This window comes from Lissotriton vulgaris, chromosome 11, assembly GCF_964263255.1.
Source record: "Lissotriton vulgaris chromosome 11, aLisVul1.2, whole genome shotgun sequence".
Classification (NCBI taxonomy): domain Eukaryota; kingdom Metazoa; phylum Chordata; class Amphibia; order Caudata; family Salamandridae; genus Lissotriton; species Lissotriton vulgaris.
Genome location: NC_141699.1, coordinates 279,824,540 through 279,848,700, shown reverse-complemented (window position 1 = coordinate 279,848,700; position 24,161 = coordinate 279,824,540). Strand labels below are relative to the sequence as shown.

The 24,161-nt window shown below is 46.0% G+C and overlaps 1 protein-coding gene across 1 annotated transcript in view; it reads right to left on the bottom strand.

Moving 5' to 3' along the window:
• Nucleotides 1-24,161, bottom strand: part of TPCN1 (two pore segment channel 1) — a 365,587-nt gene that overhangs the window by 161,262 nt on the left and 180,164 nt on the right. The window contains exons 10-12 of the mRNA XM_086943251.1: nt 23,555-23,654; nt 16,242-16,358; nt 13,899-14,023 (exon numbers count right to left, since the gene is read on the bottom strand). Of these exons, the coding sequence (XP_086799377.1) occupies nt 13,899-14,023; nt 16,242-16,358; nt 23,555-23,654 (342 nt within the window). The remainder of the gene's footprint in view (nt 1-13,898; nt 14,024-16,241; nt 16,359-23,554; nt 23,655-24,161) is intronic.

Genomic DNA, 24,161 nt, shown 5'->3' with positions numbered 1-24,161 from the left:
CGGGGAGCTCAAGGTTTAAGGCCTTGGCAGCCCTCATCAGCACCACAGAATAGGCAGCTCCCTCCACCGATGCCACGGAAGGAGGAGAGATCAAACCAGGGTTAGGAGAGTCGTCCAAACCACTGGCATCCCCCAAGTCACCTGTCCAGTCCGGGTCATACTGGCACTCGCGAGCCAGAGGGTCCTCGGACCCCTCCCAACCTTCACCGTACTCCTCATCCTCTCCGTATTCGGAGTCAATGATGAAGACCGGCTCCTCGGGGTTCATGGGCCCCATCGGCGCCGGAACCGGCGTCGAGCGACGCCCGTCCGGCGCCGCGTCCGGCGTCGGAGAAGGTAAGGGGACGGCGCCGCCCGGAGCCGGCGTCGGAACCCCACCGCCGGCCGGAACCGGCAGCGGAGAACCGGCGCCGCGCGGGGGCGGCGTCGGGGGTAACCCCGATGGCAACGGCGCCGGGGAGGCCGGAAGACCAGCCGGCGCCGATCCCGAAGGCCCCTGCGGCGCCGGGGTCGGAGCCGTCGGCGGCGCCGGGGCCGGAGCACCCGACGGCGCCGAGGCAGGGACACCCGAACCGCCAGGGCCCCCAGACGGTAGCACTGGGCCCGAAGGCGCAGTAGGCCCCGTCGGAGAAACGAGCGCCCTCATGGCCATGAGGAACGCCTCGATCTCCTCAGGCGTCACGCCATGCCCAGGGACCGGAGGGTATGAGGCAGGCCGCGCCGGCGACTCTCGCGGAGCCGCGGGGTTGGGGTCACCCGAGCCCCCGGCCGCATCGCGCGAGCGTCGGGGGGGAGTCGGGGGTACGATGACGACGCCCCGACTTCTTGTGCTTCCTACCTGACGAGCCTGACGAGTGGTGTCGACTTCCGGAGCGCCCGGCGCGGCTCCGCGACCGCTCCCTCGAACGCTCTCTCGACCTCCGGCCGGACCGGGACCGCTCCCGGTCCCGACGTGGGGCCGACACCCGGAGCTCCAGTAGCTTGCGGGACCGCTCCCGCCTAGCCTTGTTGGTAAGGGCCCGGCAGTCGACGCAGGAGTCCACGTCGTGGTCGGGGCCCAGACACCGGAGACAGAGGCGGTGATGGTCTGTGACCGACATCGTGCGCTCACAGTCATCGCAATTCTTAAACCCAGGCATCCTATCAGGCACAATAGAGAAAAAACAATCGAAAAACTTGGTCAAAGACCGGAGTACTGCTCTTCAGATCTGCGTCCACTGGCGCGGAAAAAAGAAGAACTGACGTCAGCGCGCGGAGGCGGCGTCTATGTACTCCAGCGACGTCATCACGGCGCACGACGCCGACGACGGACGCGGAGCCGCAGGGGACGCCTGCAGACGACGCCTACCGACGCGCAGGGGTACTGCTACGCAAAAGTTTCCGGATCCAGACTGACGCCTGGGGATATTCTAAGGTAAGGAATCTAACACTAACGTGTTTCTTTCAGATACAAGACGCCGGGGGTGGATGGCCTGCCGATTGAATTCTATGTGAAATACATAGATGTTTTGGCACCAAGGCTCTTGATAGTGTATTCTGAAGCTCTGACCCTAGGACGCCTTCCCCAATCAATGAGGGAGGCTTTGGTAGTGCCGCTGCTGAAACCTGGGAGGGAGGCCTTGGATGTGACGTCGTATAGACCCCTGTCTATGCTGACGGTGGACTACAAGATCTTAAGCCGTATTCTGGCCACTAGATTGCTACCACACATGACCACGTTGATACATGAGGACCAGGCAGGGTTCATTCCCACTAGGAACACATCCATTAACATCCGCCGCCTGATCCGTATACTGGACAGCGTCTCAGACTCGGAACATAAATCTGCAGTACTGTCGGTGGATATCGAGAAGGCCTTCGATAGTCTTGAGTGGCAGTATCTCGATAGGGTACTAGAGAAGTTCGGCCTAGCAAATCGAAGTTGAGCTGGATCACTTGCTGTGAGGCTGCCCGAAGTTGGGGACATATTGGCCTGAAGTGGGCGAGCTTTTGAATGCAGTCCCTGATAGAGAGGTGGAGTTCGACATGGCGGCGTGCCTGCTGCTTTGGTTCCCACACACGACAAAGACTAAAATTACGAGCAAGTTTATTGACCTGGGACTCATGCTAGCACAAAGAGAGATTACTTGGCGCTGGAAATCTAGGGAGGGCCCATCAGTTCGGAGGTGGACGAATGAGTTATTGAAATGGTCTAGATGTGAGAGTGCGATCAGAATGCGACAGGCCACGAGAACTGGTAATGAGAAGAGCTTGGAGATGGCAAGGGCTTGGGAGATGATTGTGCAGGCTTAGAGCGACTATCTGACCGAAGACGAGGAGGAGGGACATCTGGAGAGTGAGGTTCCATGAGGCTTGGAAGACCGAACGCCTGACCCCGATAGGCAGAGGACTCTTCTGACAGACCTCATAGGTACATCCCACATCAGTAGCAGTGGGGGGGGGGGGGGGGGGGGGGGGCTGAAGGGGCTTTATTGGGCACTGCGGCAGTAACAAGAGGGATACCTGCGATAGGGAGAACTGGCTGGTCCTTGAGGGAGAGGGGTGTTGGGCAGCACGCATGGGTTAACGTTGAGTGGAAGATGCTAGGCACTAACAGACGGCTTTCATTGAAGTGCACTAGCATAGACCTGATAGTGCGGGCACCGAGGGCCCGGTTGTCGCACACACAAAGTGACTGAATGTAACTGGCGGTGGCGGGGGGGGGGGCGGGGGGGAGGGAGGGATTTTGATGGGTAAAAAAGCAGATACATAATTATGTTGTTGACCTGATGTCCCTTTGCGAAGCACATGGTGGACTCTTGTTGGTGCGCCGCCCGGCCTCCGGGATGTGGGCTGAATGGCTGTGTACTACTTTAATAACGCACAGTGCCTTGAAATGTTAGAGGTATAACGGTCAACTGACCTCGATGTTTTGTCTATAATTCTGCAATAAAAACATATTTTAAAAAAAATGAGACCACTGGAATAGTGAGTAAGTTCCTCTGTACACCAAAGTCTCCGTCAATAAAGTAGGCGGCTTCTTACCACAATCAAGTAGCAGCGGTCTTAGGGGAGTACTTTGGGGGATGCTTGTTATTTTACGTAAAAACGCATTCTCTAGTATGGTCAGACCCTTTAAATTCTCGAACCCCCACAACTCTGCTCCGCAGAGACAAGAGCTTAAAACTTTCATTCCATAGATTTCCAGAACTGGACTGATGGGTTTGGTGAGCGAGGTCTTGAACTTGTTTAAAAGAATTCCAGCTTGCTGTTTATGCGACAAAACTGCCCAGTCTAATTGGCAGTTCCATCGCATATCGCTCTGTAACGTGACCCCCAAGTATGTAAAGGAAGGGACTTGTTCCAGGGGCATATTAACCATAAGTACATTGCCCTTGAACGACTTATGCACGTTAAAGGAAATGAACTTTATTTTTGCGGCATTCACCTCCAAACCACGTAGATTACAGAATTCTTCGAAGAGCCGGAGGGCTCTTTGCAAGCCACTTGGGGTCTTGGAGATTATTAGAGTATCATCCGCAAACATGAGGATTAGGATGAGTGTTCCTGCCAACCTCGGAGCATCCGTGGGAGACAGAGCGAGGAAGTCGGCCACCCCGTTGACAAAGAGCGAGAACAGGGTAGGCGCCAAAACGCACCCCTGCCAACAGGGAAGTCTTCTGTCACTTCGCCCAAGCCCCCCCACTGGACCTGAGCAAAGTTCCCCTCATGTAAGCGAATGATTAGGAATAATAGCTCTGGAGCCATCCCCATTTCCCGCGGGACCTGCCATAGTTTCCCTCGAGGAACTAAATCAAAAGCTGCCCTTAAATCGACAAATACCGCGTAAAGGGCACCTCTACCAATAATCACCGTCCTCCAATACAGATTTATAAAACGAAATACTTGGTCTATTGTACTGGTTCTAGACCTAAACCCAGCTTGTACAGGGCTTAGAATGTCTTGGTACTCTATCAAAGCCTGAATCTTTTCTAAAACCAGCCAGCCCATCACCTTCTGTGTAGAATCTATTAGACTTATTGGTCTATAATTAGCAGCTAGGGACTTATCGCCCTTTTTAAAAACTGGGACAATCTCTGCCCCCTTCCAGGATAGTGGGATATCCGCCCCTTGAGCAATTGCCTTAGCAATTCTCCAATACGTCTTGCCGAAGTGAGAGCAAGAAGGAGCGCCAGTTTCCACGAGAGGAATTTCATATCTGCTCGATGAATCGGTTCAAAGGGATGCTTCATCAGCTGGGTGAGAACCAAGTTCAAATGTGGGGGGTGGAGGCCTCACAGGAGGAAAAACTCGAAATAGACCTTTGAGAAATTGTTCGACAATTCTGGATGACCAGAGAGAAGGTCCAGATGCAGTGCGTCTGTAGCGAGAAACTGCCACTAAGTGAACTTTTATGGATGAATGAACCAGCCCTGCCTTAGCCAAGGACAGGAAATAAGGAAGAACCGCATGAGGTGGACACCTTTCTGCTGGCACCAGATGCAAAATCGTTTCCATTTCAAAGGGTAAGTCTGGTTAGTGGAAGGAGCTCTAGCCTGGAAAAGAACATCTCGTATTTCTTCCGATAGATGAAGGTCTAGGAACTCTCGCTGCTCAGGAGCCATGCTGACGGGTGTAAGGAACTAGGATCCGTTTGCAAGATCTGGCCCAGGGACATCGTGAGAAGATCCAGGACTGCCCGTAAAGGACGTGGAGGGGCCAGAGAAAGGAGGTGAAGCTCTGTGAACCAAAACTGCCTCGGCCAAGCTGGAGCTATTAGGATCATCCTGCACGGTTCAGTCTTGATCTTCCTGAGTAGTCTTGGAATTAATGGAATGGGAGGGGGGGGGGGGGAAGACGTATACAAATGCTTTTGACTAGGCTATCGCAAGAGCATTCCCCAGCGATCCTCTATGGTGTAGTTTGCTTGCGTAAAACTGGCATTTTCTGTTCACCGGGGTGTCAAAGACATCTATTGAGGGTTTGCCCCATCGGTGGTTCCCATTCGTGGCTGACTGACGAAAGCCTGCTGAGCCGGTCCACCTTTTCGTTTAGGACTCCTGGTAGGTGTTGTGCTTGTAGCGATAGTCCGTGTAGATCGCCCACTCCCACATTTTTTGGGCCTCCTGCTACAAGGGAAGAGATCTGGTACCCCCTTCCTTGTTTATATAGTGCATGGCCGTGTTGATGTCCATGCGGACGAGAACCGCTGAACCCTGCAATCGTGGAAGAAATACTTTCAGTGCCAGACGGATCACTCTGAGCTCCAGGAGGTTGAAGAAGAAGGCGGTGCTGGGGTACCAATGCCCGCTTACAGGCAAGTCCTGAAGCACCGCACCCCAGCCCTCCAGCGAGGCATCTGTTGTTACAACTTGAGGAGCTGGATTGCTTACGAAGGATAGAACTTGGGATAAATTCTTATCCTTCATCCACCACAAGGCTGCTTTTCTCATTGCAGCAGTAATCACCAGTTTGTCGTCGAAATAGCTGTGAACTTGCTGCTATTGCATGTCTAGTTGCTCCTGAAGAGATCACAACCTGCAGTGGGGTATCAGAAGGATGCATGAAGAAATCACTCCTAGAATGGATTTGTAACGGCGTACTGAAAGACACTTTCTTTTTCTGAACAAATGAGCCATGGACCTCAGTTTTTCTTGCCTTTTGAAGGATGGAGAAGCCTTGCTGAGAGACGTGTCCAGGATAGCCCCCAGGAATCGTGTTTTCTTGGAAGGGTAGATAAACAACTTCTCCCTGCTGAGAGCCAGGCCCAGATTGCTGAACAGTCGTACATGCCTGGACTGTCTCCTCCGTTGCCCGCCTGGACGGGGCCTTCAGCAACCAGTCGTCCAGGTATGGGAAGACTTGAAAATGCTGTTTCCTTAGGAAAGCTGCCACCGGTGCCAGCACGTTGGTAAAGATCCTCGGGGCAGAGCAAAGTCCAAAGGGTAAAAATTTGAATTGGAAGTGGCTCTTGGCTACTGTGAATCAAATAAACCTCCTGTCGGCTGGATGAATGGATATGTGAAAATACGCATCTTCGAGATCAAGAGTGGCCATGAAATCTCCCGGGTTGAGGAGACGTAAGATATCCTGGAGCGAGACCATCCGAAAGGATTGACTAATGAGATAGGTGTTTAGCTCCCTGAGATCTAAAATGGGGCACCATTTCTCCAGCGTCTTCTTGACCAGGAAAAACCTGAAATGGAAACCTTCCCCTTTTTGAGAAAGGGGGACCAGCTCTACAGCTCCTTTGAGGAGCATCTGATGAACTTCGAGCCGCAAGAAACGCAGATGTTTTGAAGGCATGGCGGCAGGGGGCTTGGAAGGTGGCACATGAATAAACTCCAGCGTATGGCCATCTTGAATGATGTTGAGCACCCAACGGTCTGATGTTATCCGTTTCCAGTTGTGGAGGTAATGAGACACCCTGCCTCCCACAGATGTTGATGGGAAGGTGGGTACAGCAGGCAGAGCCAGAAAGCCGCGATTTCCGCCTGGAAGTGTCACATCCCTGGTGATTCTGTTTCCCTCTAGTGTTGGACCTAGAGAAAGAAGAGGTCTGGCCTTGTCTTTTTTAGTATGATGGTCGATTTGATTGAGTCGTTGAACCATAAGAAGAGTACTGTTGTTGCTGGTACGAACCTCTGTAGGATGTGGTACTCTTCCCTCTGGCCCACGGAAATGAACCTGTCGATATTGAAAAGTACCGAAAGATCTTGCTGTCTCCGTATCCTTTTTAATGTCCTGGAAGGCATTGTGGATATGTTTGCCAAATACTGCCTCCCCATCAAACGGAAGGTCCAGGATTTGGTTCTGGACCTCTGGCCGGAACCATGTTGCCCTGAGCCTTGGTGACGAAGAACAGCTGCGCCTGCCAGCGAACGGAAAGCAGTTGTGACAATATCCATGGCGCAGTCAATCACTTCTGCTGATGTAGCCTCTCCCTCCTGTAGGATCTTCTTGGTCTCCACCTTGGACTCCTGAGGGAGCTGGTCCAAATATAGTGAGAGATCGTACCACATTTGGCGATCGTATCTGCCAAGGATCACCAACACATTCGCTGCCCGTACCAAAAGACTTGCCATAGAGGAAAACCTTTTCCCTGCATTATCAAGGTGCCTGCCCTCTTAATCAGGAGGAGTTGTTAGGGGTGCAGAAGAATTGCGTGACTTTCTCTGCGCCGCCTGCGATATTACCGAATCCGGCTTCGGCTGACCAATCAAGGACGCTGGACTATCCTCAGGGGCTTTGTACTTCTTCTCCAGGCGTGGCAAAACTGGAATGACTGTAGCCGGGTTTTTCATTGCCTTTAAACACTCGTCCCAGACATGGTTGACAATGGGAATGGACCGGACCACTTTCCTGTAGGGCTCCTTAAAATCATTAAGGACTCCATTTGAACAAAAGGCATAGGAAGTTTAAATCTACTGGAGGCTCTTTCCATCAGTTTGTGAAATCTCCCAATGTCTGCCGGGGGAGAGTCCACTGGATCCGGAGTAGGTGAAGCTGGGTCTGGGATCACAATCATCCCACTCTACACCCTGGTTAGACCTGTTGCCATCGTCCTGATCCTAGTCCGAGGAATGATCTTGTACAACTTGCGGTATACCTGTCCCAGGTACCTGCGGCTGTGAAACCATCTGGGATGGTTCTCCCGGAGAAGCCACTGCAGAAGCTGATGGTGCAGGCATAGCATGTACTGCAGAGAAAGACGAAGCAGGAGTAGGAGTAGCTTGAGAAAACCTCTTATAATCCTGCAACATGCCCTGAAGATCTGCCACGAGGGAAAAAGGAACTGAAACCATCTCCTGGCCTGCGCCTTCCTGTCAACGATAGGATTGCTGGTATGAGCACTCATGAAGGTATTCGCCCTCAGAATCAGGGTCTTGGCATTTTACCAACAATTGTGAGGGGCTATGGGCATAGCCAAAAGAATCCTGATCATCCCCGTCCGAATACTCTTCTTCTTCGCGTAACAGTGCGGGAGGCAAGGGGGTAACCCTCCTTGGAGACGTCATATCAGGCGTTATCCTCTTTAAGGAAATAGTGATCCTCTCCGTCGACGAAGATGTCGTTTGCGGTACCGTCGGCGATGGGATTGCAACAGAAACCATCGTCGACGAGGTCGTCAAGGGAAGATCCACCATTGACAGTTGAATCGTCGACAAGATGGGTGTCGTCGACACTGCGGTCTACGAGACCGTCAACACTCCTGCCGTCGTCGTAGTTGCTCTCGTCGAGGACACCACCGTCGTTGTCCCTACCGTCGCCGACACTATGGCGTCGTAACCGCCATCAACGCTGACGTTGATATGTGGAGACTAGAAGGTACCGTCGACGGTGCAACTTTTTTCACCTGGGATTTGTAAGTCTTCGTCGACGGAGTCTTCTGCAGAGTCGTCGACTATCTGGAATCTTTCTCTGACTTTTCAGATGTTGGAGAAGAGGGCTTTTTTAAAGCTTGAGCAGACTCCACCACTGCTGTAGCTGAAGATAGTCCTTCCCTCTCCTTTGCACCATGATGAGATTTGCTAGGACTCCGGCTCTCAGACTCACAGGGGGTGTCTTTTCGGAGGCCTTAACAGGACTTTGAGGATGGTGAAGAGGAAGCCCTACCCCTTTTCGCTGACCTTCCAGATGAGGTGGCAGATGATGAATCCTCACTGTCACTAGACAGAGTTTCCTTCCTCGACTTAAGCTTCTGGAGCCAAGTGAGGAGGCGACCCTCATGGTCCCGGAGAGTCTTTGTAGAGAAGGTGCGGCAGATCTTGCAGTCCGCTGCCTTGTGATCAGGGTACAGGCAATAAATGCAGTCCTTATGCCTGTCCTCCACATACGAATAATTCTTATGGGGTAACCCAGTATCCCTAAGAACTTGGCAATACAGTAATAGTTTCAACAGTGGTTCTTTCGGGTGTGAAAACAATTGCTTTAAATCTTGTATGTATCTTCAACAGTGGTCAAAACATAACTTCATTACTTATTATGCTACCTTGATTAAATCATTAAAGTGCAAAACCAAACACAGGAAAGGGTCAGAGTGATTTTAATTATTGAATTATTTTTTCATTCATATTTTTGTTATTCTGTTTTTGACTGACACCTTAAGTATATGCATAAAAATTACAAAATACAAAATGCAGCGCAACAATTCAAATCAGTGAACAAAGTGACATGACGTGAAAATATTGTGACACTGTGACATATAAGTGGTGATCTATTTACATGTGAATAAGGGAGTATTGAAAAAGAGGAAAAAGTTAGAAAGGCTGAGTCCTGTTTTATTGGTACTCAAGTCCAACACGCTATATTAATTAGCTGTGGTGTGTTGGGCACGGTAAACTGGTCCTTTTAGTGGTTCTGTCGACGTTTCGACCCTGTGGACACCTTATTTATGGGTCGCTAGCGGGTCTTCTTCAGGACGGGGGCTGGGAAAGGATTATTGCGCCAGATCTTCATGGAACAGACATCCCGATATTCTACTTGGTACTGATGTCCTCTTCAGTGTTGAAGAATCTATTATGGATATCCTGTTGTAATAATCAGGTATAATCCTATTCAATTGCAGCTTTCTTTCTATTTACCACGATCGTGCATTGCTTTCCACAATCATTAGTTTGACGTGTCTCAAAACCTCCGTTAATGTGAGGCATGGTGGCTGGTTGCCATGGTTGTTCTACCAGGCACTCAATGTGATGTTTCATCAAGAGTGCCGTTTCATTCCCCGATCCGGGATTCAGAAAGCGTCCGCTCGGCTATACGGTATCGATCAACACTGAAGAGGACATCCTTACCAAGTAGAATATCGGGATGTCTGTTCCATGAAGATCTGGCGCAATAATCCTTTCCCAGCCCCCGTCCTGAAGAAGACCCGCTAGCGACCCATAAATAAGGTGTCCACAGGGTCGAAATGTCGACAGAACCACTAAAAGGACCAGTTTACTGTGCCCAACACACCACAGCTAATTAATATAGCGTGTTGGACTGGAGTACCAATAAAACAGGACTCGGCCTTTCTAACTTTTTCCTCTTTTTCAATACTCCCTTATTCACATGTAAATAGACCACCACTTATATGTCACAGTGTCACAAAATTTTCACGTCATGTCACTTTGTTCACTGATTTGAATTGTTGCGCCGCATTTTGTATTTTGTAATTTTTATGCATATACTTAAGGTGCCAGTCAAAAACAGAATAACAAAAATATGAATGAAAAAATAATTCAATAATTAAAATCACTCTGACCCTTTCCTGTGTTTGGTTTTGCACTTTAATGATTTAATCAAGGTAGCATAATAAGTAATGAAGTTATGTTTTGACCACTGTTGAAGATACATACAAGATTTAAAGCAATTGTTTTCACACCCGAAAGAACCACTGTTGAAACTATTACAGTCCTCCACATACAGCCTCTTCTTGCCACAGGTGGAACAAGCCTCGAAAAGGGCTTTCTTCTCCTGGTCAGACATTAACTGATGAAATACCAAACAATACTGAAGACAAAATGCAGAAAAAATAGTTAACTAGAGTTGAAGTGAGCAGAGCTAAAAGGAGACTCCATTAGCACAGCCTGCGGTAGAAAATCTGAGGCTCTGAGGTTCTCTCAGGAGTGTTCTTTGGGGTGAGGCTAATCTGATTGGTTGTTGCTTTACTTTGGTCTCTTTTGCAAAGAGAGGTGGATGTGCTACAAAAGGGAATGAGGCCTAGGTCTTTTTATTTCTCGTTTGTACCTACTGCTGTGTTATTTTGTTTGCGGAGGCTCCCATTCCGACGACGGGGAGTGATGCGAGCAATGGAAATCTATGAAAGTTCCAATACTGGAGTAACTCTTGTTCCCTAGGCAGATGTCCACTTTTAAGTGGTGTATATTATCAGAGTCTGGTTGTATATGACCCCTGATGTAAAGCGGTGGTCAGGTGCAGGCTTGTACTTCTGATTGATCTACGGTGTAACCGCCCTGGCCTCCATAGGCTACAAAAAGTATTCTCCTCCTCTATGATCTGCAGTTTTACCTTGTGGTGGTCTGAGGCCATTTGGATTACAGCAGGAAATGCTGTTGTCACCTGGAGGTGAAGCCTTAACCGGATATACCTCAAGGTTGGTGTCATCCTGAGGATCCATATTATAGTCCTGCCAAGAATCTTCTCCCTCATCTGGTGTTACAGGGTCATGGTAGGTTTCCTGTAGATCAAATTTACCATCTTGATCGGAGTCAGTGTGTAAGGACTGTAGTGAGGGAGGTGAATGATGTGCGAATGTGGGGGAGAAGGAGCAGGGCTGGGTGGTAACTGAGGAACAGGGATGGTGTTCTTTTGGAAAGCAGGAAGTATGTAATTCCTCAAAGAGCGCTTCTTTAAACGTCAGCTTCCTCTTCTTAAGAGGCGTTGAGTCTTGCTCCTGTGGTTAAGGGCTAGTGAAGATCTTTCCTGATTGAGAATGAATTTTCCTCTGTTTGACATCAGGCTGTTATGGGACCTTGAGGACTCCTGTTGTGCCACTCTGTCGCAGCAGGTGTCAGGATGTGTTTTAGGGACTGCCCAGAATCAAAGTAGGCCCTCTGTGAAAAATGGGCTCACGAATAGTGGTCAGAGTAGGCTATTGAGGCCTGTTCAGCATAGCCTTGAAGCTTCTCTCCTTCAGGAGCAACGCTTGCCCTGGGTTCCAGGATCTTGTCAAAGTCAAACCCTGGATGGCCACTCTGTAGATGGCACTAAGGGTGCTAATGTTTTTGGTGCAGACTGTGTCCTAAGTGCATACGAACTGGGATCTCAGAGGAATTTTCCTCAGGACTTTGATCCAGCAGGGGCTCCAGACTGGCCTTCCCATTTCAAGTAAGGTTCCTCTATATCCTTGGGGACTGAAGACCAGTGCTAGCCTTGTAGGATCCTCACACTGCATCCTGCTCTCTTTGGTATTTTTGTTTTTGAAGACATTGCAGAATAAACAGTGTGATTCTTCATGGTCTCTGGGCAAATACGAGTTGCAAAATCAGTCAGTGTCCCCGATGGGAACTTGCTGTTACACTTTGTAGGAAACTGGCTCTATATATTCTACACCAAAATTAGGTATAGCTTGTATAGAGTCCAGGTGACCCCGGATGTAAGCAGAGGTTAAAGTTAGATAGAACCTTACTCTCTATTTGTGGTAGAGTGATCGGGCAGTAAGGCAGTATCAGAGGACAGTGTTAGGCATTTGATGTACAAACTCAGTCAGCAAATGAATTCACACACTCAAGAACTGAACTCAAGACCAATTGTTTTTGTATAAAAATATACTGAGGTTTTATTTTTAGAAACAAGCAAGCCTGGCACAGATAAGCATTAAATACTTTACAGTAATAAGTTGCTGATTGTAGAACAGTTTGAAAATGCAATAGGAATTGTACTTTGTTTGATTTACAGGGGATGCAGTAGGTTGCTATACTTTGCAAATACAGTACAGTGAAATGAATAGGCTTTTTCAGTAAATTACAGGCAAGTTATTTTTTAAGTTACTTTTCTAACTCAGTGCTGGATACCTAGATTCAGCACTGGGACATTTCCTGCAAACAGGTAAGTAAATAAGTTTTTGTTATTCGTGCAATTTTTAAATACTTTTTTTTACATTTTAAAACCCCACACTTCGAAACTTTTTGGAAGAAAATTGTCAATGTTATCCCATGGAGGAAAACCAGGTTATCGGTTCAAAGGTAAGTTATCGACTCTGGGAGTTAAGGTTCTGGAGTTAGACTCAGGGGTCCCCCAGGGTCAGTGATGCACTCTTGTTACACTCTCAGCGGCACTAGGACTGCCGGGTGCAGAGTGTTGAGTCTCAATGTTATCCAACGGGGTATAGGGGGCCTCCTGTTGGTGGCTTCTGGCAAGCAGGCCACTGGGTTGTGGGAGCAACACTCCTGGACTTTAGCTCAGGGCTAATGGGAAAACAAAGGAGCACCAGAAGTGAACCCTCAGCGGCACTAGGGCGGATGGGTGCAGGGTGTTGCTTCGAGGTCGGGTGCCCTGTTTGGGCACTTTCTCACACACTTCAGACAGAACTCAAAGGGTATGTTCTTCATAATCACCACCACTCCACTCCCAAGAGTCATTCGCATATGACACGGTGCAGGGAGAAATCCTCCAATATGGTGAGAGTCTAGTTGTAGTCAGTAGTGGTGTTTTTTCAGATGTTGAAGAAGGCAATTCTGGTCACTAAAGTCTTAGCCCTGATGCATAGTGGGTTTCTGAGTTAAACTGAAACTGAAACTTATACTTCGAAAGACAACAAATGGCAAAAAAACAACCTGCAATGTCAGCACCCATAAAATAGATGGCAGGAGTATGCAAAGCATGTAATATATAGCTAAACTAAATTATGAAGCTATGTTGGTAACTCAGACAACACACCATGCTGGTATACTGGAATAAGCCTACATCTAAATACATATACAAATACCAGCAGAGGAGGTGGTGGAAATCCAATGTTCCATGAATTCTTGTCAACACTTTCATAGTTTAATATTTTTGTTGTACATTTCTAAAATAGACTTTTCAAATTATCATTTTGGTGATAGGGCATGGAAAGTTAAATGCGAGAGGCACCTCTTTAAAATAAAATGGGTCATTAAAAGCCAGACAAACTCATTATTCCTTTCTCAGGACGGGAAAGAGGATGCCCCACTTTCTTCCCTTGCATGCCTCCTACTATAGATATTCGAATGCAAAGATTTCTACAGCATTTACAGGTCCAAAATCTCCCCTCACTGCCTCCAGGCACACTTTGTTTGCCCACTCTTTTGTCCTATGCCACAGACCAAAGATTATTCACTAGCATGGCTATTGGATCCTTTTTCCGGCACAAGGCGAGGCCTGCTACACTGATACTGCAAAAGCACCCCTACAACTTGCACTAGTTGAGCCATTTTTAGTGACCGTAGGCTTACCTTAGTAAGGGATTATTGTTTTGGTTTAATGCTTTGAAAGTGAGGTAGCGCTCCTTAGCAGACATTCGAGGCTTGTAGTAACGCAGGAGTCCTTCAAACTGCTTGTAGGAAATTCCAGACTGAATCTGAAAAAGCAGAAGAGAAAGTCGGCTAAGAGAAAGAAGACAAACTTAATTTACTCAAAGGATTGGATATATTTAGGGGCGAATCTAAAATGCCCAATGCCATGAAGAATGTTGCAAGTCCTGTTTTGTTTTAGAACTACAACCGCTGGAGGAAGAGGGGGTGGAAACAAGGATACAGAAATCCAGGTGTGACGTGGAGAGGGTTGTGAATTGTTTTTTACATCACACATATTTAGAGATTAGACATAACAATTAACTTATAATTTGAGGTAGAGAGAGAAAAATGTGGTTAGCTGAGAATCAAATGACTTATTTTTGGTCACATGTTGAAGCTGGGATTAAACCCAGGTCTCCAGCACACAAGTTAAGTAACAACACGCAGATATGCTCCCTTCATGTAAGCAAAACAGTTACAAGAGTGGTGTCAGAATAAAATAAAATAAATATAATATAATATATATATATATATATATATATATATACACATACATACATATATACACACACTTGTATCACATCTATGCAAGCTGTATGTCCAAGCAAGATACATTTAAATCAATAAAAAAAAAAAAGAGCAATCGTGATTCTCTTTCAAATAGATACTTTTATAAGTGCAAAATGCACTGCTAGACTACAGGCTTGTTAAATCAGTTTATATAAGACCAGAATATATAAATGAGATTTATTTTGAATGCTTTTAACCAGAAAAAAGCAGCAGTGCAAAAAAGTTTCACAGTGATTTGGAGTGCAATGCTTACCAGCATGTACCAGTGATTTTGAAAATGATGGGATATTTGAGTTAATAGATTAAGAGCGTCTGAACAAGGAAGCTGCAAAAAACACAGATTCTACAGCAAGTGAATTACTTACATCATATTCTAAAAGGAAACCTTAATAATCTAACTTCATAAATTAATGACTATTCTTTTCATGATAAAAAAATAAATACTGAGAAACATTACCAACAGCGCTAAAAATAAATAGTAACACAAATTAAATAAAGATTGCTATTTAAGTACACAAGAATTTACCAGGTTGTGTAGAGTCTTTGGGAAAAATATATACAAATGGTGCACATTCTTGATTCTGCCAGGATGGGAGACTTACATTTGCAGTCAATGAGGCTTTAAATTGACCCTACGTGAGCCACAAATATGAGCAAGAATCAGTGACATTTGAGGCATGAATCCACCAGAATGTGAGCCCTGATCTGTGAAGATGTCCGCTATAAATCTCTAGTGTGCGAGTATAGAAAGCCATACAGGTGTAGCATACAAACCAGGAGTACACAGCATGTGACCCTCAAAACTCCATAAAGAGCCGCTTTCCAAATGCAAGCCACCATTTCCCACTCATACCTCAATCCACTTAGTAGTTTTCGATTGTGTCTTCCTTATATCTCACCATTGCCTGCAAAGGCCTCACACTTGATTGACTAGGTAACTACACAGCTTCTAATGGGCAGCACATAAAAGGATGACTCTTTCAAAATTGATCCGCTGCAAGCCAAAAAATCACAAATTACCATACTAGTCCCTGGCACCTAAGGAAACTACTTTGTGTAAGGATGTGCTCCGTGTGAATTGGCAGAATGTTGTCAGATCGATGTTAGCCAATGGCTGAAGTGGGCTGTACCACAGCCCCTTGCTATATCATGTAGTGAGCACAAGAAAACTCCAAACGAAACAAAAACAGGCCACAGGATGAAGAGGGTTCTATGAAAACCCTTAAAAGTTATATATTACACATATAGTTATAGTAAAATAAAAAGGTGTTTGCTAACACCAGACCTAAAAAGAAGTGGGTTCATTCGGTGCAAGCTAAGCATCCATCTGCCAAGGCATCTCAAAGAACTACTTATTTGTGCTCTGTCACTCCTTAGAAGCGCCTGTGGAACAGCTACTTTCACCTTCTGAAAGGCAGAAACATTTTGTAAAGAATGTCACGGTAAGGCGATCTACACGAGTGCGGATGATCATTACATCTTCCTTTAAAACAAGTTTCCTCCACTTTACACAAAGTCACTCAAAGTTGCAGAACTGGCCAAGACAAGAAACGTGGTCCAAGGTCTACTTTTTAAGAACAATGGGTGCAGTGTTCCCAGACTAGCCCACAGGTAGCAAATGGGAACACACAGACATAAACAAATGAAATATTTATTTGCCGATGTGCAGAAGTAGGTATGAGACCCAAGAGACGCTGATAGTTGCAACATTACCTGTCTGCTGACGAGTAGGCGAAAGGCGTGCTGGATAGCTGTGCGCTTGTGCAACAAAAGAGATTTGAACTTCTTCTTCTCAATCCCATTAAATGTGTCGAAGACAACAGCAAGGAGCTGAAATGGGAGAGAAGGAAAATAAGTCGGAGAGAAAACATGTACTTCATGTTCTTCTTACCCAACTAATGTTTTCTTGTTGTCCTTTTAATTCAAATGCGCTGTCTGATTACTGATAAGTGTGGGATGGTAGAAGTTCACTGGGAAACAGCGTTTACATTGCATGCGCTACAACGCATGCAATTACAACGCGGTCGTTAAAACGCAGGCCATTACGTCACAAGTCGTCTTGCTGTAGGGAGCGCGCTAAACTAAGGAATAGTATAATTTACTATTCCAACACCTTCTCTGCTGTTGCACATGCTGGAGTTGGAATAGTAAATTATACTATCTCCAAGTCCATTCCGCCCCTACAGCAAGTCGTAGAAACGACTTGCGATGTAATGGTTTGCGTTGTAACAACGCAGTCATTGTAACAACAGCGTTGTAATCGCATGCATTGTAGCACATTCAATGTAACATCGCATATTTGAGCTCACTTCCTCAAAAAAGGATTGCTTATGCTTTTGATTAGGATTGAAAGGGGATACAAATCATTGAATTCTGTAATACTTGGAGGGGTGTTTATGATGGGGTCGGGACCAATAGAATTAAGCCATTCAGTAGAATTTGGTAAAAAATTGCATAATTATGAAATACTGACTTTTGAGGAAACTCAGTCATTTATTTTATGTCAATCGTACGACTGGAGTTGAGAAATTCAGCTGAGAACAGAAATCCCAGCAGATACACACAATTGAAAAGGAATTCTTTAAAATATATATTCTAACAGTTCTCAGAATGACAGTTTGTGCCAACCCAGTACTGCCTGAAGGTGGGTCTGTTGCCTCAAACAGTACTTATCAACGTGGATAGGATGCAGCTTGAGACTGAACTTTATCTACAAAACCAAACATGGGGAACGGACAGGAACAAAGTCCTATCTCTCTCCCTTTTCACTCTAATGCATTGGATCAGCAAGAGAGGTCAAAGGAGCAATGAATTAAGATGTGTGCAGCATAAGTCAAGCAAAGAGCTATGGGAACTGTGTTGCATTATGCATGTCCTCGAATTGGCTTTGAAAAGTTTAGCATCCTTCCTCGGGCAGCTTTATGACCTGCCTTGTGTATCCACTTTCATTGGATTCGAGTCAAGCCAGGTCTTCCCTGGACCGGAAACAAGCATACTGGGAAGAACTGGCTTGGCAGTTCGGGCTGGACGGTTCCCATGAGGCACAGGGTGAAGACTCATTTGCATATGGCTGGGTCTGAACTAGGGTGGCAGAGTGCGCTAAAGGACGATGATAGATTCAACCCAGATCTGTAACTGGGGGTGAGTGTCCGAAAGGTTTTAGCGCTCCGTCCATCATCTCCTTGTGTTTGCAGTAGTAATCTCAATCAACACTTCAAGGCGAGCTAGTCCAAAATTGTTTTTTTTAAATGAAAAACCATTAAAACAAGTAAATATCTTAAAACAGGTCATTTCATTATCAGGGTTCTATAAAAAATACCCATGCATTATCAACAGTGGAAATACCATTACGTATAAGTAACAGCTTTAAAAATCTTGCTTGCAAACTAGATTAGGCAGAAGGAGAGATCTGATGGCCAGGATAGGATGTTTCCCCAGAGAGAGAGACCTTTTTCCTGTAAGCAGAGTGAAGCAGCGAGTCATCTAGGAAGCTCTAGTTATTGTTAAGCGGAGGGGTAGGGGCTAGAATATTTTTGTAAGATCCTCGCTATACTGGCAGGAGTTAAGTGGCTATATGGAACCAGAAGCTTGTCCCATAAATGGAGAATGTGAGAAAGAGCGAAAAGCTACAGGTTATGTTGCAAGGAGAATGTTACTCGAGGACAGAAGAGGTGGGTACTCTAAACGTGGGTGTAACTAACAAAAACTGTCTGTTACCGTTTATTTTTCCATCCAACAGTTATGTTGCACGTAGCAGTTTCTGAAAGTTGAGCATAACCAACAAGGACTGTCTGTGCATATTTATTTTGCAAGTTAATGGTTATCTTACAGATCCGGTCAATGAAAGTCCGCTGCAGTACTATTATTAAACCCAATAGGAGTAAGTGCCATAAGTTATGCTGTGGAGATATCCCTGGTGGTTAGGTGAAGAATAAGGTGGGAACTGGTACAGTCAATTTGCAGAGGAAATGCTCTCGTATTACCTCATGAGTACTACAGTAATATAAATAATATCATTGATCCTTCCTTACCACCGAGCTGGTTAGGGGCTTGGCTTGGGAGCCGCATGGTATGTTGAATCAGTAGAAAGAACAGACTGTGAAAAGTAGGTATGAAGTTACAAGGTAAAAGACTTGAGCCAGGAGTGGAAACAGAAGCTAGTGGGATTCACAAAGATGTCCTGCTTATCGAGATGCCCACTGCTGATCAGAGTTGAATTGGGCAGACTGAAGCATTTTACGTTGCCTGTGGGACTTGTAGTAAAGTTGAGAGACCAGCAATGAGGGAGACATAGTATAGGAAAGAGTTTTTAATCGTCTGGGTAGCAGAAGGTAGAGAAAGAGCAGAGTGGTACTGAAAGCTTCTTAATATTAACTGTGCATGTTGAATCTGCACAGTGAGACTATTCAGACACCTCAAAAGGTGGTTCGGGGGCATAGTCTTGATAATGGGGCAATAAAAGGTAGACCAAAATAGTGCAAAGATTACACACGGTGCAAGTCGATGGCCACTGCAAAATCACCTGGGGCTTTGTGTTGCATGTACTAGTTTACAACTTGAAAGTGAGGAGGTGTCCAGCATCAAGGAGATTATGCTTTTCCACTGATACTTAACTGCAGTGGCTGTGTACTTTGAAATCCACTGTGGCTTGTGTCAGACCTTGTTTGGGTGGGCCATGGGGCAAGCAGGGGCTTTAAGTCATTGACTCTGAAGTACTGGGCTTCATCCTACTATAACTCTGCAAACTGGGCCGAATACAATTCCTTCTACACTTCACTCTCAGTGGAAGGAATGGCAAGCATTCAAAGGCTTCTCAGGGAGGTAGACTGGGGGAGGTCAAACTCAGAGCTCGTCAACCAACCAACAAATCAGTAAGAGAATGTCCATCCCATTGCTGATCTTTTCAAGAAAGGAAATAATTTAACAGGCAATAGAATGGAATACTACACACCACTAATATCAGAAAGCAACTTAGGGCTACTGGGTGCTATCTGGGTCCGTGCTGGAGCTCTCCTCTTCTTTCACTGTTTCACAGTTTCACCCCTTTGTCCCAGGGCTCCTCTCTCTCAGTTCAAGGTAGTCTTTATGTAGTAACGAGAATGTAGTTCTGGTGCAGATAGTATCCTCACCAAATAAGGTGTGTGCACACAATCTCACCAAGTTTATTATCACTTCCTGGTGCAATTAATCCTCTCAGGCCGGCTTTGGCTACCTGGGCCATCGGGCAGGCCTGCACACTCTGGCTGAAGGGCAGAGGGGTGATGTATGGGGATTCAAACAATGCAGGGTTAATTTGACAAGCAGTAACTGGAAGAGACGTCCTAATGAGGCACAGTCCCTACAGGACCATCCGAGAGTGTCCTAGGCCTCAGGGCTTTCTTGCCCATGGGACCTCGTCAGGACTGGTTGGTCCTTGATGGGGCCCAAACTGGGCCAGGCAGCAATCTGGTGGATGCATCCTTCCACTCCTGGCTGATCATTACAGGATAGCTACTGCCCTCCATGGGATGGGTGCAACTTCAAAAGCTGCAGCCCAGGCACAGGCTGGTCACAGATAGGCAGTTGCAGCCACACACCGACCAATAATCTCACACCCAGTTTTGGCCGTGTAGAGGGCAATCTTCAATCTGGCAGTTGCAGCCACACACAGGCCAATCGCAACTTGAGGTGGTGGGATCATGCACAGGTTGATCTACTGCTGACAGTAGCAGTCTCACACAGGCTGATTACATTAGGCACAACAGAATCTGCAGTCCCACCTCTTAACCCCAATATCGACCAAATGACTGTTCAGGAAGAATAATCAGCAGGCCTTTGCTAAGCAAAAAGCCTAATGAAATATCTAAAAGGAGCCCGGTCTCCACTCCCCTCACTTCAGTCTCTAGCGTCCTTCATTATGGTGAGCAATGCACTTCCACTCTAAAGGAACATCATCCCCAACCCATCTTGTGACCAGCCAGGCCAGAGCTATCCAAAAAGGATCTTGCTGGCCTCCATTACTCTTGCTCACTCACGCACACATGCATATATCACCCAAGCTACACACATCAACAAGCATAACACACACTTGTGATGTTGGTGCAAGGACTGGATATGCGAATGGAAGCAGAGCTTTACAGGAGAGGGCCAGTAGGCTTCCACTTCAGTAACTCCGATAAAACTGTCTGTTTACACTATGGATTATAAAAACATAGCACAATGATACAAACACTCTATGTACTAACCCTGTGACATGGACAGTAGTCCACCATAAGTAAATGAGGAAACACTTGTTGAGTCCCTCTGGGAGGGCATATCCTGGACCTATTCATGTCAGGGAATGGCCTTGGCCTCTGCACATGTGCTGGATTAGCAGGACACCAGGGACAAACATAAGAAGTCCGATATGTGCATTGAGGCACTCAAGAAAGAGTAACATTTCTGTTCACCTTGCAAGTGACAGTCCCCATCTGCACAGCTTGCATTTTACATTTCAATAGACCGGGTGTGTATTCTACAGCTGAATACACCAGAATCAGAAATTTTATCTAAATAGGTAAATTCTGCCGAATGGTCGCTGTCTCCTACATGAAAACAATGCTCATCTATTTTCAAAGGTCAACTTGACAGTTTTTGGTCATATTTTTGGAGTCATTAAGCCTGCCTGATGAAGTTACGGTCTGTCAGTGTCAAAGCAGGTGTACGCCAAGCAGATTCTCTTCTTTCAAAGTGGGGAATCTGTAAAGGGGCAGCAGAGGTAGGTTCTTGCTTTTTTCTACGTACTTGACCCAGATTTGGCCGGAGTTTGCCAGTAGATGAAGGAGCTCCTGATCAGTCAGACATAATGTTTGACAGCTTCTTCATATCCCTGGATAAACTGTATGAAACTTCAGTGGGTGTGCGACTGTGCAATGCTGTTTCCTGTAAAGTAGCAAGGCTACAAGGAAGCACATCCTGAAATGTAACAAGAGACCACCTAACTTCACAAATGTACAATCCATCCTCTCATTCTCGCCAGAAAAAAAAGGAAAGGCCCGGGATAGGTGAAAGTATTTTGTAAAGAAAGCTTGTTGGTTGTCCCTAGCTTCTCACCTGCATCCCCAAAGCAGGATAACTACAGCTCCATCAAGCCAATACCCTGTAAGTCATCTAGACTCTGAGGAGTCCAAGCACCCAGACAGAGAAGATGCTTGCGAGGAAAGAGACATGGATGCTGGCAGTGGACGTTTCTCATCTAGGTCAGGACAAGCATTGAGCTCTAACAGGAGCCCTCTAACTCTATCCTCCTCTGAAGAAGAAAAAAAGGAGGCCTATCCGTCCATTGAGAGGATAGTTGTAGACGCTTGATCCAATGGACAAAGAGAAAGTCACTGCTGAATAAATCCTGATGACATTTGAAAAGCCTGAGTAACCCAGGAGTTACCAGAACCATGCAGTGCAGATGGCCACTATTAGAAACATTTACAAGACCAGCAATCGAGTACCTGTAGAGATACCTTACAGAATTTTGAGTGTGACAAGTCTACATCATCCTTCACTAATCAGATAAAGGCCCTAACACAGAGCGATTTATTTATATTCTTAGATATGTTTACTCCTAATATTAGGTCGTGGGGTATTGTCGTTACTTCTGCAACCAGTCATCAAGATTCACGAACAGTGAACAGTACACAGAGCATGTATTATTCTAGAGATGGACATTTAAAATCAAAATGGGCACCAACCCAAAGTCTGGTTTCCTGCCCTGATAGTCGAACCTGTTGGTCCAATAAGATCCCCAAGTATCATGGGTGCTCTTTTCAAGTGGGAATTCTAAACACAACCACCCAGTTACAACATACGGATCCCAGAGGTCTGGCACCCCCAAGGTAAATTGCTGTGGGAGTCTTTTCTATTCAGCAGCGATTCCACTTGCAAAGTCTCAAAACATCCTGAGAACGTCAGTGGCCTCTCCCCCTCTGGCTGAGCCACATTCATGGAGAAACCCTGCGATACCAAATCCTGTAGCTCTGTTAATTGAAAACTGAGGCATTTGGGAGAGTTTGCTTTTGCTACCTGAAGTAATATTTTTAACTTGAGAGAAACCACGTTTAATTTTAGGTGGTGGTGTTTCGGACCTGCGTTTTTCTCATAATACATGTGCAAAGCCACAGAATTGACAATTAAAGCACTTATGAAGACCAATAAAGGAGGACAGAGTGTGCCAGAGTGTGCCAATTACATAGCAAAACTTGAAGCATTTTTGGTCTTGGAGTTCACCTCGGCTAGCTAATAATACGACTGTAGCAACCTAGAAGGCTATTAAGTCTTCTTAAACACCAAGTGGTGTTTATCCTGCGGGCTAACTTTGGCCACAGGATTACCAAGTTTTTTAAAAAAATCTGTTTTCAAACACTATAAAAGGAAAGCAGGTGTAACCTATATGTGCTATGATTTGGAGAATCATGCTCTGTTGCACGACCATAAATTCTGGTCCTACTCATGCTCTGTTGCACGCCCATAAATTCTGGTCCTACTCCTAGTAAGAGGACTGACCACATGTGTGCCCATCTCAAGCTTAGCTGACATTGAGAAACTTAGCAAATTCTACTTGACCTTTCTGCAGCCCTTGGCATGCAGGAATATATTTTCCTTTTCAATGCCAAATTTTAGAAAAAGCACATTTCCCCTCTGTAGTTTAGCTCCATCTGGATGTTAATGTTCAAAGTATAAGATCGGGACTAGTTCAATCCGATTTATCCAAATTCATCTTGTACAAAAACTCCCCACTATCTTGTTTGATGTTTATCTTGAGTGACTGATTATTTTTGTTCTTCAACAAGATTATCCGTCACTCCACTCAAATTATTATGATTTGAAGACTTATCCCAAGCAGTAGAGTAACACCAATGAACTCTGAAATCTCCAGGGGCTGGGTATAAGCTACAGTGCAGAGAGCAGTTTGAAAATGTCACCAGGCACATGGTAGGGCACTGCAGATTCTCTTACTGCAAATACTTAAGTTGTGGGGACAAGCAGCAGAAAGAATTGTTTAATATGAGACTCACCAGGTTCATGATGAAGTAAAGTTCTATGGAGAGATACACAATGAAGAATATACAAGACCAGGAGCTCCGAGAGTATGATGGCATCATTACATCAGGGAAGCTGCAGAAACAGGAGAGAGCACCACATCAGAGGACAGAACCAATTAAAACGCTCTGAATCATCCTCTCCAACCAACTAACACTATGGATTCATGCTCCCCTTGATCAATGTTTAATCACCAAGTCCCACAACATGCAGTAGCCCACTTATTTAATAAAAGTCACACCCTTCTATGGTACACAATACATTTCACATTTAGTGCTAGATTTCCCGGTACACAAACCATTTCCTATAGGCACGATAATCTTCCACACACTAGGATTATATAGGGGTTAATACAGTCTAGAGTGCAGCATATCTCCCCATAATATAATCATCAGCACTCCACAGTCAAGAGCACTGCATCTTGTTATCCGAGCTGAAGGAAGAAGATGAGCAGTAAAATAGCACAATATGACAGGGTATTGGGGCAAGGCCCCGCATTAAAGAAACCTATGAACACGAAGGAGCAGGGTTTGTTCTTCAGCTACAGAGAACTAGCACAAGAAAACACATGCAAAGGGAAAG